Source organism: Salvia splendens, chromosome 6 (genome assembly GCF_004379255.2).
Source record: "Salvia splendens isolate huo1 chromosome 6, SspV2, whole genome shotgun sequence".
Lineage (NCBI taxonomy): Eukaryota > Viridiplantae > Streptophyta > Magnoliopsida > Lamiales > Lamiaceae > Salvia > Salvia splendens.
Genome location: NC_056037.1, coordinates 1,182,069 through 1,197,205, shown reverse-complemented (window position 1 = coordinate 1,197,205; position 15,137 = coordinate 1,182,069). Strand labels below are relative to the sequence as shown.

Genomic DNA, 15,137 nt, shown 5'->3' with positions numbered 1-15,137 from the left:
AAGTGAAGATCCTATGCACATCTGTCATATTTACAATTTTGCCCTCTCTTTCTTCTCTCTATTCATACAAATGTGGGTAAAGTGGTTTTTGATTTTTTAACGTTTTTAATTCTATTTTAACAAGTGACGTTTTTTAGACAAATCTGTAATTGTGGGGAGGGCTCCACACCGTTGCTATTTAATGATTTTTCTACTTTTTATGATTTTTATTGAGTAATTGTGTTATTTATAATGTTAGTAGATTTTATAATTTAATTGGTAATAAAAAGTAGTAATAAATTAAAAATAAGGAGATGAAGGAAAATGATGATGTAGCAAATGAGAGGTATGACTAGAGGTTTGGTGCGAAGTAAGAGAGAGAGAGATATAGAGAATTTTTTTAAGTATTATTAGTGGGGAATGAGTCTCATCTAATTAAAAAGAAAAAAGTTTCTAAAATTAAAAGTGCATATTCTCTGATGACGGATGAAGTATTTAGTATTTGGATGGAAAGTCGAAAAAGACCCGATGTTGTGGGGCATTTTGAGATGTGTATAATGGTAGGCTTCCTTCGGCAATTAGGAGGATCGCATGACGATCCGTTGTGGGATTGATTTGATGTGAAAGTGAAAATAAGAGTATGAATTTCCATTTTTTATCATGGAGTAGTAAAAAGGATAATAGTGGTAGGGAATATATTTCTTTGGACAGTAGGTAAAAGACTAAGATATGAGGTGTATCGCACCACATTTTTTATGTACAATTTTCATGATTTTATATTTGAATTTTCAGAAAATTTTTAAATACAAATTTCTAAGTTTGAATAGTCCGTTGTGATTTTAATTATATGGAGTAGTAGGTTTTAATGTTGTAAATTTTGTCTTACATTTCCTTTATTTTCTATTTACAATCCAAGTCATGACTATATTTCAATATTTTTAATTAAGTCCATTTTAATACTCCAAGTCATTGGTATTATAAATTTAATAATTAATAGGTTCAATATGATATGACTATTAATGTTGGGCATACAAAATTCAAAATACGTGTACATAATATCAAAGGTATGTTTGAGAAATAAAAAAAAATGAATAACTCCTATAATTATATGTTGGGCCTACGTAGATTTGCATATCTCTTTGTTATATTTAATGGGTTCAGAAATGCTTGTAACAGACATGGGCTGTCAATGGCCCATATTTAAGGCCTAAGTGATTATTGGAAAATATTCTTCTATGCTTGATTGAATGCAATATTAAAAAATACTCCCTCCGTTCCAAAAAAAAACCATGCACTTTGAGTTCGGTAATAGTTTTAATGCAAAATTGGGAAGTAGGAGAAAGGTAGAGAGAAAAAGTAATTAAATTATTGTTAATGGAGAATAAGTCTCACCTCATTATTATAGTGAAAAGAGTTTTCAATATTGGAAAATGCATATTCTTGTGGGACGAATTAAAAAGAAAATAATGCATATTCTTATGGTACGGAGTAAGTATTAATTGAGATTTATAATATAGAATAAAATATTTACTGTAACAAATAAAATTGGATATTTAGTGAACTTAGACAAGAAAGTTTATTCTACGAAATATTCATAGAGATATGACTAGATAGTGTGACGTTACCACAATGAATTATTCATCACTGGCACGTGTTGGGCCATAGCTCTGCGGTTGGTACCCATAGTCCCATGTGTTAAATTATGCAATTTAAAACGTATTTTCAATTATTTTATAGTGAAAAACTCAACTATTCCCATTGATCTAAATTACTAATAAAAAAAGAGAAATTATATAGTTACTGATTAATTAATTTAGTTAAATATAATCTAAGTTAACCAGTCGTGAAAAATCAGAAACTCAGTTTATAGTACTGGCAAGTTAATTTTATTTTAGACGATTATTTTGAGATATCCTGCCAATAATTTTTATGGGCAATGATTACAAAATAAAAAGAAAGGGAATGGATCCCCTGCTGTGCTCCCACCACAGCAGGGAGTGCTGCCCCTCTAACATCACAATATTTTATTAGTAAAATAAAATATTAAAATATTAATTAAATTTTATTTTTTTAATTGGGCTGTGAGAGGCAGCACTCCCTGTTGTGGTGGGAGCACATCATCACTCTATTTCTGTCTCTTAAATTTTGGTCTGACAGTTTATATGTACATAATAAAGCTACAAAATCCAATTGATGGGTTTTGTTTGAGAATTGTTATTTAAGCCGTGCATAGGCCTAAAAGGACATTAAAGTATTAATTTTGCAGGTGTAGGATAGGTTATAACGTATAGATGCAATGGCAGCCTAAGAGCATCCACAACCGTGTCCGTGGTCTTGCCAGCGGCACGGTTGTGGGCCCGACCCCACTTTTTCTGCCTGCTCTCAGGCAATAGTACAACACCACAGCTGTGCTCTTTCGCAAGGACGAGCACAATTAATTTAAAATTCAATTAAACAATAACATTTCCATAATAATAAAATTCATTAAAAAAACCTAAATAAAATTACAAATGACAAATAAAATAAAAAACGACATAATTAAAATCTTAAAAATTAAAAATTACACAATTAAAATATTAAATATTAAAAAAACACTACTCGTTGCCGAATTTCGCCCACATGTGGTTGATTAGGTCTTCTTGTAACTGAATGTGGGTTCGGGTATCGCGCATTGTGTGTCTTGTCTCGATCCTCTGGCCAACCGTCGTATGCTCACCTCGGCGTGGGGGAGACCTCGCTGTTGAGCTTCCGGCTTCATCCTCGTCGTAGAAGCTAGCCGCCCTCGGCCCTTCGTCGGCTATAATCATGTTGTGTAAGATAATACACGTGAACATGATGTCAGCGATATTATTCACGTACCACAGCCGAGCTGGGGCCTTCACTATGTTGAATCGGGCTTGAAGGACCCCGAAGGCTCTTTCGACGTATTTCCGCGCGGACTCTTGACGCTGTGCAAAAAGAACCCGTCTCGGGTTGTGCGGGTTGTGGAGCGTCTTCACGAACGTCGACCACCTTGGGTAGATACCATCGACGAGATAGTAACCCATGTGGTATGTATTTCCGTTGATGGTGAAGTCGATCGCCGGTGCTACACCATTCATCACATCATTGAAGAGTGGTGAAGAATAGAGCACGTTCAAGTCGTTGTTGGCTCCGGCAACGCCAAAATATGCATGCCAAATCCATAGGCGGTAGTCGGCGACCGCCTCAAGGATAAGTGTTGGGCCGCCGCCTTTGTGACCGCTTAAGTGTTGCCCCATCTAAGCATTCGGGCAATTCTTCCACCTACAATGCATGCAGTCAATGCTGCCAAGCATTCCGGGGAAGCCATGGACTGATTCGTGAAGACGAAGCAACCGTTGGCAATCATCGGTGCTGGGTGCCCGAAGGAATTCATCCCCGAAAGCTGAACGAACGCCCTCGCAAAAATTCTTTAGACAAAGGATTCTAGTGGACTCACCGATATGCAAATACTCGTCGAAGATGTCGGCCGTTTGCCCAGTAGCGAGTTGTCGGATGGCACACGTACACTTCTGCAACGACGTGATACTTTGCCGGCCGGCTGCATCTGGACCTGTTTGGAAGAATTCAACACGTGCGGACAATGTGTTGACAATTCGCATGAACAAGCGCTTTGACATGCAAAAACGGCGCCTAAAGTAATCTGCCGGAAACGATGGTTGTAGCGGCGATTTGATCTAGTTCGTTGAGGAGGAGGAGCGGGGGTATTCGCCGCGACATATGCTTCGTAAGCGGCACGATGTTGTTCTTAGTATTCTTGTTCTTCGCTCTCCGCTTCCGCCATAATATGGGTGAAATCCATTTGAGGTTTGAGTGAGGGATGAATGTGTTGATAGTTTGTATGAGAATTATGAATGAAAGATGAATGAGAGATGATTTGATGTGATAAATGGATAATGAATGTGTGTATTTATAGATGATTTTGGGGAAAAAAATAAAAAATTCAAAAAAAATCAGAAAAAACGGGAAAAAAAACGGCCATATTTTTTGGATTTGGAAAATATATATATATTTTTATCATTATTTACAATTAAATACCAATTTTTATCCCGTGCCGCCACGTCAGATGCATCGAGCAGCGCCGCGCCAGCGGCGCGAGCGCAGCGGCGGCGGTCCTTCGCCTTGCCAGCGGCGCGGACGGCGGTGGCGACCGTCGCCACCGTTGCGGATGCTCTAAGAAACAAACATCACTAAAACACCCGAAAAACAAGGTACTTCACATGATTCTAAAAACAATCGGCTCATACTACATTTATTTAATACTCAGTACCACTAATATATTCATTTTCAATTAAACAGAGATTTTAATATATAATTAGTAAAGAAAAACTAATTAAATATTATTAGTAAAAAAGTGCATATTTTTGTAAAAAATGACTAAAATGAAAGAGTGCATATTCTTTGGGGCAGAGAGAGTAGATACTAAGGCAAGACTTGAATTAATTAACTTACGGAGAACACCCCAATCCTATTTTTTTTTATAAATGACATCGATTTTAATATGTAATTAGTAAAGTAAAAGATAAATAAGAAAAAAAAACAAAAAAAATACTAGAAGAAGTATTAGTTAATTGTGGAATCCGCTTTATAAATGATGTTTACTAGATTATTATTTATGAAAACTTTCTATATTTAAACTTAATCTATTTTTTGAAAAATAGTCTAAAATGATAAAAATGGGTCTAAAATTAAATGGTTAATGGGACTAAAATGAGGTTGCTTTAGGGGTGCTTAATCGGTTCTCCGGTTCTCGGTCAACCGTAGTCGAAATCGGAACTGGCCGGATAATTGAGGAACCGGAACCCTAAAACCGGTTCCGATTCCTACTTTTTGAAAAATATCGGTTCCGGTTCTAACCGGAACCGGATTGCATTTTAATTTCAATTTTATTTTATATTTTAAAATAATATTTTTTACAGTGTGTATATGTATATATGCGGAAGAGATCACCTCATGCATTATATACTACATTTGCTAATACACCATTATAAAGTGGACATGTGGAACCTATAATTATGGTAGAATCCATTTTCAATACAACCTCTCTCATATTTCCTCTCTTTACCATTTTTAATCTAAATGTGTAAACTCTTTTTATAAATAATTGTATTAGTAATTAGCATTTCTAAATTTTTTTATTACGAAGAGAATTATGCTTATTATGAGATCAGTTTATGAATTATGAATCTATTTAAACCTAATTAATTAGCCACACGATGTCTTTCTATAATCTAAGCAAATACACTTGTTTATACACGAATGTGTTCTTCTTTGCGAAGAAAATAATGTGAAAAGTTATGATTTTTTGTATATGATATATATAGCCTAAACAACTTAAAGCACATAAACTTTAGAGTGAAAAATAATCACAACAAAATTTTAATTTTTGAATAAGTCATGCAATATTTGTTATTTTTATAGGAATCATTTATATCGTGAAATTTGTTTCAATACAAAATTAAGAAAATAATAAAAGAAAAATTATTTTGAAACAATCACTAAAAACTTATGTTGCCATTTTATATTTTAAAATAATAAAAATGCTTATATTATACATCCTCGGTATTTAGCATGTGATATATCATAGCTATGAAATCATTGAGAATAAATCATTTGGCTTAAGTAGAAATCTTAATAATAAATTTGTTCATAATAAGTAGCAATGTGATATTATTAGTATTTTTTTAAAAATGAGATAACACAATTACTTTGATTAAAATATTAGAAATAGAAAACAAAAGAGAGAAAGTCCAGAGATTATGTTAGAAATAGATTTTCTTTCCCTCAATATAAATTTAGATGTCCACTTTATAGTGGTGTATTAGCAAATGTAGTATATAGTGTAGGAGGTGATCCATTCCGATATATATGTGGCTGTGTGTCGTAGGCCAAGCCACCGCTCCAGCGGGGGCTTGGCCGGTGCCTGACCACTGTTATCACTGGATTTTTTGGGCACTGACGCGCTGCACCGATTTGCAGAATCGGCCATATGCCGAGAAAGAAGATGAACGGTACATTCGTTATTGGGCTTTTAATAAAATAATAGACCTATAGCCCATTAGCATTTATTTGCCTCGAGTCACTCGCTATTAATATTATTTGAATTAGTGTTTGTAGGCAGTTTTCATTAACTCTCATGTAAAAGTTTAAATTTACTAAAGTAACCACCCACTAATTGTCTTATTCTCTAACTCTAAATTATGTTTTCATCTATCTTTTTTTTCCATTAATTTGCCTATAAATTTATATTAATTCCTAATTTCAAATTTTATGTGTTATATATAATAAATTTAATAGTTCATAGTATAATAAATTTATGTATTTATTATATGTATTGTTAGATTGTGTTTTCTTTGTTTTTAGTATTAATTGCTAATGAGTGCTAGCATATTACATGTATTAGTTCATTGCAATCTTTAAACTCAAAATTTTCATTAATACTTTTATAGGATAAATGTGTAAATAATTTTTATAATTTATACGAATATTAGTATTAAAAAAAATAATGCCAAAAAAAGTGTCCTAAAGTTTTGAGATATGGTTTCACACGAGAAAGTATTTTTGTTTCAAACATTTGTTCTGATATTATACATAAAATTGAATATTTTAGATAATTTTCAAAAAATAAAATCAGCACCGGCTTATTCAAAATTCTGGTTCCCTCACTATGTGTGTGTTTATAAGTGGTTGTGTGCATGTTTATGTTGCTTTTTTTTTTGTTAAATGTTGTTGTGTGTGTGCATGTGTCGTGTGCGTGTGTGTGTGTGTTAATGTGTTAGTTAAATAATGTTGTGTGTGGATGTGTTGCTTTTATATTTTGCAGATTTAAGTTGTTTCTTTTATATTCTTTCTGTTTGGTTTTTTTAGAAGAGTATAGTAATATTTTAGCAGTTATTTTTTGGTATTGAGTGATATATATTTTCGTCTTGTCGATTTGTATTGTTGTGAGTTTTTTTGAATTTTTAGGTATTAAATATATTAAAATTTTAGTTATTTGATGATAAATATTGAATCATTTAAATCTTTATTCAAATAAATTCGGATTAAATAGTGCAAATCGGTTCCGATTTTGAGATTCATGAAAATTTAAAACCGGTTAACCGATCAATCGATCCGGTTAGAATCGGAACCGGTCGAATAAGTAGGCGTAGGTCGCTTATACCTCATAATCTGTGACTGAATTGGGATTAGATGATGTGATATCTGATAATTGAAATTTTAACTGATTTGGAATTGAATTTAAGTCTGGCAGCATGGATGGCCGTGGAGGTGGAATTCCCAACCATACAAATCTCCATATAAATGTTTATTTCCAATATTTGATTTGGCAATAAAGAAAATTCATTATTTAAATAGAAAACGAAGAAGCGGTGGTGGAGTTCCGATTCATTTGAGCGGCAGCTAGAAAGCGGGTACGTCTTAAAGATGGTAATCGAGAGAGGCGGAGAAAGATTGGTTAGTCATTAGATAGAAAGAAGTGTATGGAGAAATATTTCAATGTTTGTTTTTCCCTTATGTTACAAATGTTCATTCACCCTAGTATTTATAGGGTGAATGAGAACATTCTAGTACACCAACAAATATGGTTGATACTTTACCACACTTAGGAACTCTACACTATTTAATGCGGGCGGCATATTAATGTCATCTTCTTTTCCAACGGTACGAAATGTGGGAGTCAGCGTGGAAGCGGTGGGGCGGTGTTAGCGAAGAAGAAGAGGGTGATGGTGATGGTGATGGTGATGGTGGATCAGTCCTCAACCACGTCGCCGACAAGGGAGACATCTTCACTCTTCTCCACGTCATTTCCGACGCCTACCTTGCCACGTCACTCGGCTCCCTGTGTAAGCCCGAGGTCAGTTTTCATGCCGCAATTTGCGCTTCTATCGCTTCTTTTATTTTTATATTGTTTTTTCCTAAATTGTCGGAAAAGTTCAATTTTTATTATATTATGCTTGGCCACTGAATTTAAAACTAAGTAGTGTGTTTGGATTTATTGTCATCATTTAAATTTAAAGTTAATTGAGGTAGTCTATTAAGGAAACTAGTAGTATCATTTGATTGGAAACAACAACTTTTTTTTCGAAATGAGAAAATTATGAATTTTATGATTTCTTTTACTCAGAAATTGAATAGAATTTATTGTTTTTTTGGCAATTTGTCCTAAGTTTTTTCTTGGACTTGTGAAAATGCTTGATGATTCTTGACTCAATTTTGCAGTTTTCTTGCCTTGCTTTCAAACTAGATCTTTGCTTTGAGTATGGTGGGATTTTTTTTTTTTTTTGCTTAATGTGTTTTGGTGGTTTTATTGTCTGTTAAAAATGTTGGGATTTTGATTTTTTCTTGGAATTTCCATGTTTATATCCGGTAATGGGGGTTGAGCTGCCCTTCGAAATATCATGGGATGATGTAGACAACTAATTAAACTACGTTGTTTTGAGTCTTAAAAACAAAAAAATAAATAAAAATTGTGATCCATGTTGTTGCTTGACCATTCATTTCACCCGTCAATTCAATTTTCAGTTTTTGTGATTTGTGGAACTAATATTGAAAGTGCCTCTTATTCTTCATATTTTAACCCTATTTTTCGATGGGAATTTGACTGTTTGTTGTCTGAAAACATAGGTTGAAGTGGAAGCATTAGTAATCCAAGGACCAAAAATGGATACTGTAATAAGCCAAGTTAAGAAGCTTGAAGTTTGTGTTCTAGTTCTAGGCCAGAAAAAGCAGCCATCTCCATTCCTCAACTGGTGAGATTAATATACTAATTTAACATTCAAGATTATGTTTTTAACTTATGAATTTATTAAAAATTGGCAGCTTGTGTTTGAAGAGCAGCTCAGAGGTGTTTGTGGATGAATGCATCAATAATTTGGAGTGTTTGACAATAGGTGTAAGAAAGCAGAGCAAAGCAGTTGGTGGATACCTCATCACCACTAGATGGCACAAAAATTTCTGGCTTTTAGCTTAGGATTTCTTCTCTCTGTAATTTTAACTAACAGCTGATTCCCTATGTTTGTTTCTCATTTTGCCTAGTTTTCAAATAATACTCCATTCGTTCCAACTTAATTGATAGATTTTGCTTTCAGCGTGTGATTTGAGTAGTATTTGTGCGTTAATAGATATTTGAAGAGAACAAAATAGACGATTAAAGAGAAAATAGGGAAGAACTAAGAGAATAAGCTTAGATTAAAATGATTGATTCTGTCAAGAATATCGCTTAATTAATTTGTGACAAGAAGGAATACATCTCAATTGAATTTGGATCATAGAGAGTCAAGTGAAAAAAGAATAATATAAAATAGATTATTAAAGAGGGAATATAATAAGAAAGATTAAGATAATTGATTTTTTGCAGAATAAAATATTTCATTCAACTCGGGACAACTGGAAAAAAAATACAGCTAATTTAATTTAGGATATAGGGAGTATAAAGCATTTTGAAATTGCTTGGGCTAGATAACCTGATAATTAAATAGAAAATAAAATAAAGAATAAAGTAGAAGAAATAAAATAAAGTAAGGAAATAAATTGATAGATTTTAACCTAAAAGAAAATTGACTCATTTAAAATTTGGGAGGAAGGGAAGTTGAAAGCATGTAGAAATTTGTTGCACAAGATTATGTGATAATCTTACTCCATTCTCCATTTGATTATAGTCTCATCCAAAAACAAAAGAAGAAGAAATCTTCCATTTTCTACAAGTAAACATCTGCTACTGTTTTCTGCTACAAACAAGGTTCAAACTTTGTCATCTAATTTGTCACTTACTAATGGGAGCAACTCCATCTTGCTTCTTGGGGTCCGGGGCGTCCGGGGGGTTCCGGGCGATTGGGATGAGAGCATGTGTCTCACATACCCGTAGAACGTGCATCCGACGAGGGTTATGGAGCATCCGACCGCGTTCATCATAGAGATCGGGTTGCGGAAGATCAGCCACGAACATGTCACGGCAACAGCAACCTACATACGAAAGAGAGGAACCGGATTCGTCAAATACTCGATATATGTATGATAAATGTGGCGAGAGGAGGCACGAAACACTCACCTTGAGGTTTCCGGCAACATTGAAGGTCACGGCAGTGGTGGAGTGAATGACGTAGAAGATGGAGAAGTTGAGGCAAAAGGCCAACACTCCGGACCCAAATATGATGACGAGAGACGAGGAAAGAGAAGGGCATGTATAGAGCCACGCCACGACACCTGACCCTTCGAGCAACAAGGCGGGCACGGCCAAGATCATCGTTGCAAATGGTGCCATATAATACACTGTGTTTATACTGCAATCGGAACAAAAAAAGAACAGATGACTTGAAAGTCGAACATAGGAAAAAACGAAAGACTTTGATAACGAACAATCAATACAAGTAATACGGTATCATTTGGCCAAATTAAGCACAAACGCTAAGCTCAATTTTACCCAATTAATTGTGCAATTTGATCATATAAAATTGAGAACGAAAAACGACTGTGATGAGATGGGAAGAACGAAGGAACAACGTATATTACCTATCAAATTTGTACCCATGTAACAGAGACTCTGCAAGAATGGTTTTTGTGGAAGTAGCAAGACAGCCAAACAAAGCAGCACAAAACCCGAACATGTTGAAACTGAGCTCCGTGATGGATGTCAGAAGAATCCCTCCAACAATAGGAATCAACGAAGCCCAAATCTTCCAGTCGAAGTACTTCTTCCAGATAAGCCACTGCAATAACACTGTTCCAAGAACACGAGAAAACAAAGAACATTTTACCATTGTGTCGTCAACACAAAAACGCAAGAATAATTTACTCATTAAAGTCAATGACAACACTCCCCAACTACTCACCTGTCGTTGCGGGGGTGAAAGATTTGATGGTTTGCATGAAGGAAACAGGTATGTATCTCAGGCTAACATTCCCCAACACTATGTTGATACAAAATATAAACGACATTGGGAAGATCCGCCTCCATCGATCTTCAGGATCCACTGAAATGAGTGGCTTAAGTTTTAGCACTTTAATTACCACGTACGCGCCAATGGCCGAGGATATAAAGTGAACACACGACACTGTCAATGGAAACTTAAAGTCCAGTTTCTGCCAAGTATAACAACAAAAGAAATGGTTATGATAAACAACAAGGAAAGACGACTGCAATCAAAGACATTCATCATCGATATTACGACATAGCAATGTGAGGTAAATTCATTAACAAACACAATGAGATGACAAACAACCAATCTAACCGAGATTCGTTTGACACAGGTAACCCAAAATGTCCCCTCGCCCTCCTAATCGGGGACATGAAAGATATCAATCTAATACTATCAAAGAGGAAACAAGTTCTTTAATTTGAATGAGGACTAAAAGCATCTAATTGATCAACGTTTCCCTCGCCATCTTAATTGCTCGGGGACTTGAAAGATATTGACCTAATACCATCTAACAGTAGCAGTAATATACACTAGGACTGAAATTAAGAGGAAACAACTTCTTCAATTTGAATGAGGTAATGGCTCAACTAGATCATATCCCAAAAGCACTAAAATACTAAAAAAATGATCTCAAGAAAACACACACACAATTGGAAAGAAGCTCCATCATTACTGTGAATTAATAACACGCACACACACAGTATCAAGAATTGCTTCAATGATACTATCAACTGATAACAATACTCAGAATTAAGTACAGAATCACAATGTTCTTGAGGATATTCAAAAAATTGAGAACAGAACTAAAATGATTCCAACAATTACTCTTTTCTTAGAATTATAAATTACTCCATTCCTCAATTTATAAAGCATAACAGAATGGCAAGAAACAATAATTCCAGCTGAGAATCAAAACAATTAAAGAAACAGTAAAAATCCACCGAGTAAAATTCAGCAAAAACCCAAAAAAGAAGCAAATCCAGAAACCCACTCCACATTACAAGCCAAAACTCAAAAATTCAAGAACAATTTCCCTTCAATTTCTCAAACAAAGCATCAAGAATCAAACCTGAAAGATCCATTTATTGATGATGATAACAGTGACATTGAAACCCCACCATTGAAGAATAGCCAACACCGATCGGATTACACCCCACTGACAAAACCTACCCTCCTCCATAAATTTTTACAAACCACCCAGATAAAAAATGTCCGAATAAAAATCCAAACTTTTTCAGAAAATGAGATGGAAAATTCAGATCAAACGGACCCAAGAGAAAAACCCAGATGAATTTTCACAATTTTGCGACGGGATAGGCTGGGGGTAGCCTGCCCGACTGATGGCATGAGGAACTGAGGTGTTTTAATTTCAAGGAAATAGTAATTCTTTTATTTTGTGTGTAATTTTGTTAGTTAATTCTTGTTACTGCGTTTTAAAATTGGTGGAATGCATAAGGTGTGAGGAAAATGGGATTCTCATTTCTTCACTAACTTAATCACATCTTTATTGCAGATTACACCCACATTACACGCAAATTGTGTGAAAAATTTGAGATGTGAAAGTTATACTACTATTTTGGCCACTTTTAACGAAAAATATTTTCATCCAGGATACATATGTCATTTACTATTTGTGAATATTTGATGTTTAGTTGATGCCATTTTTCATAAATTTTATTTATCATCAATGCAAACCGAAACTTATTGGTGAATACGAATAGTTCGATAAATTAAAGGATGGGATCAAAATTTCTAATCCAAAAAAAAATCTAAGATCGAATATCCCTCATCCCCAAATAATGCTCATCGGGAACTAGATTTGATGGCTTAGTTGAAAAAATGCTTTTAGCTTTTATGCATTTAATTTTCTTTTAGTTTTAGGATTTTTTTTATCCTAGATAAAGTGTTTGTTATGCACCATATAATTTCAAGAAACCTTTATCACTAATCAAATGCTATATAATTTGTGAGATTTAACTTTTAATCTTGGAATGTCTCACTCCCTCACTCGACTTCTTAGAATGTTTGATCCAACTTATCAAACATATTCTTATCTTGTTTGTCGTTTCTTTTAGGTTGAAATTAGAGTTGATCGTTGGATCGTAGTGTCTCGATCAACATTCTTGCCTGTAAATCTATGAGTTTTGTTTGTGAGGGTTCGTTATGTTCCACGATGACTTCCATCACCATCATCGAATGATTCGAATCATATCATTCAGCATCAGAGCATGGCATATCCTTTTTTTGTTCGTATTATTGGTGCTTGGTTCCAAATTTCACATCACTTCGAGACCTAATTTCACCTCCATTCCATTTCAATGCTCAATAGTGAGATTCATGGTTGAAAATGACTGCATTTGTATGACAATAAAGATGAGGAAGACAGACAAAGTCACATTTATATATATTGGATTCTTCCACACATGACGACGATGATTCACAAGATCATCGTTATCGTGACATAGAGAAATCACCATCAAATAACTCAAAAGAATGAGGAAATGAAGAACTTTTTAATTCATTTCTTGAATTTCACATTCAAAAGCCAACCCACACAACCATCTAAACCAACTAAACCAAAACACAAGGAAGCCAAAAGCTAGGCATTGCATTGCACAGCATCTGTCTCATCCTTCTCCCTCCCCCACTCATGCAGGCTGAGATCAAGAAATGCACCGCCTGCATCGGCGACCAGATCCCCACCACCCCCGTCAGCGTCTCCATCCTCAACCTATCCGCTCTTCTCAGAACCTTCTCGAACCCCTCCTCCTTCCCCCTCAAAGCCAAGCCCCTCTCCTCCTCAGCAGCAACATGGCTCAGCTCCACCATCTCCTGCTGCTTCGCCTCCTTCTCCGTCATCCTCCTCTCCTCCCTCACTGTGCTCCGCTGCATGCAGCTCATCAATGAGCCCCAGCTGGTGCGCAGAGAGGTCGCTGAGGCAGAGGCTGTCATCAGCCACTGCCTCAGAAGCAGCTCCACAGAGGTGGAGGCCAGACTTGGAGTAGAGAAGGTGGAAGGCGGCGGATCCAGATGAAGACGGCTGGTTCAAGGCGGGGAGAGGAGGAGGAAGACGTCGGTTTTAGGGCATTTGGATTTGGTGGCGTAGTACTCTTCGTAGTGGGCGAAGACGGAAAGAGGCGGAGAGGAGGTGGCGATTTGGAGGCGAGGAGGAGGATGCCGATTTATCTATTTCATCTTCTTGTGAGTATTTAAATCAATGTATTTTCTTGCTAGATAAGTAAGCCAAAAGAGAAGGAAAACGACAAACAATAGATGAAAATATTTAATTTTAAGTGTCAGAGAAGGGAAATAGAAATTTCTATTTTTAGGCAAATATAAAAATTTATAACAGATTTATATTTGGAGATAAAATGGAGGGGACTATGATCGAACACGTAATAAATATGCAACCCTCGATGGAGATAGAGTTAGATTTGTAGTTTCAATGTGTGTGATAGAATCATTTACGAGGAATTTGTGCACCAATTATTGACGAGGAATCGAATATCTCTCACAATAAAATGTGATAAAGCAGACCTTATTTGTTTAAAATGGACTAATTCTTATGCATGATTGGTTACAATTGCATTTTAATGCGTCGAGTTTAGTGTCCTATCATAAATAAATTAACAAAATCTCCAATTACGTGGAGATTTCAAAGTACAGATATTTTTTAGTTCAAATTAAAAAAATTACAAATATATATCGTAGGGCCTTCGTTGGTCACAAACTTTAAATATTAGTACCAACCACACATTCTGTATCCATTTTTTTAATCATTTTATTTTCTAAAACAAAGTAGTCATATTTTGTTTTTAACATGTTTTTTGAAAGTAAAATATCCAATTTTCTTAACGTTGCACATTAGATCGCTTAAGTTATATCCATTTAATGGGGCCTCGGCCCATGGAAAAGCCCAGCGCCACCATCACAAACCCTAAGCCCACATTCAGTATTTGATAACCCAATTAAAAGAGCTTACAATTGAAGAGGTCGAGCCCAGCAAACACCAACAAATGAAATGCGGATGCAGTTTGTTTTAACATAAGCTATGTATTTCAAAATTTTGAGTTCATAATTTGGATACAATAACTTATCTATATCTCATTCTTTGTCCATTCTTTTCTGAACCGTATCAAAAAAAGTCGAATCCCATAAAATCTGAATTTCTATATTAACTAAAGATTTTTCTACTTAATATTTTATGAGGTATAACAAGAT

At 35.1% G+C, this 15,137-nt stretch overlaps 2 protein-coding genes across 2 annotated transcripts; one reads left to right on the top strand and one right to left on the bottom strand.

Moving 5' to 3' along the window:
* The first annotated feature begins 7,591 nt into the window (after positions 1–7,591).
* Positions 7,592–9,055, top strand: LOC121807509. Its single transcript, XM_042207754.1, has 3 exons — positions 7,592–7,855; positions 8,626–8,750; positions 8,821–9,055. The coding sequence occupies exons 1-3, from the start codon at positions 7,670–7,672 to the stop codon at positions 8,969–8,971; spliced, it is 462 nt and encodes a 153-aa protein (XP_042063688.1). The 5' UTR covers positions 7,592–7,669; the 3' UTR covers positions 8,972–9,055.
* A 568-nt stretch (positions 9,056–9,623) lies between these two features.
* LOC121809817 (UDP-galactose transporter 1) lies at positions 9,624–12,322 on the bottom strand. Its single transcript, XM_042210621.1, has 5 exons — positions 11,986–12,322; positions 10,830–11,079; positions 10,510–10,717; positions 10,049–10,280; positions 9,624–9,963 (listed from the first exon to the last, which is right to left on the bottom strand). Exons 1-5 carry the CDS (start codon positions 12,094–12,096, stop codon positions 9,742–9,744), a joined length of 1,023 nt encoding a protein of 340 aa, XP_042066555.1. The 5' UTR covers positions 12,097–12,322; the 3' UTR covers positions 9,624–9,741.
* Between the last annotated feature and the right edge of the window lie 2,815 nt (positions 12,323–15,137).

Excerpts from the sequence above, each read along its gene's own strand:
- LOC121807509 (XM_042207754.1), top strand. The coding sequence starts at position 7,670 with ATGTGGGAGTCAGCGTGGAAGCGGTGGGGCGGTGTTAGCGAAGAAGAA. Across the intron at positions 7,856-8,625 it reads GCTCCCTGTGTAAGCCCGAG|GTTGAAGTGGAAGCATTAGT; the intron begins GTCAGTTTTCAT and ends CTGAAAACATAG. Across the intron at positions 8,751-8,820 it reads CCATCTCCATTCCTCAACTG|CTTGTGTTTGAAGAGCAGCT; the intron begins GTGAGATTAATA and ends AAAAATTGGCAG.
- LOC121809817 (XM_042210621.1), bottom strand. The coding sequence starts at position 12,096 with ATGGAGGAGGGTAGGTTTTGTCAGTGGGGTGTAATCCGATCGGTGTTG. Across the intron at positions 11,080-11,985 it reads TCAATAAATGGATCTTTCAG|AAACTGGACTTTAAGTTTCC; the intron begins GTTTGATTCTTG and ends TATACTTGGCAG. Across the intron at positions 10,718-10,829 it reads TTTCACCCCCGCAACGACAG|TGTTATTGCAGTGGCTTATC; the intron begins GTGAGTAGTTGG and ends TTCTTGGAACAG.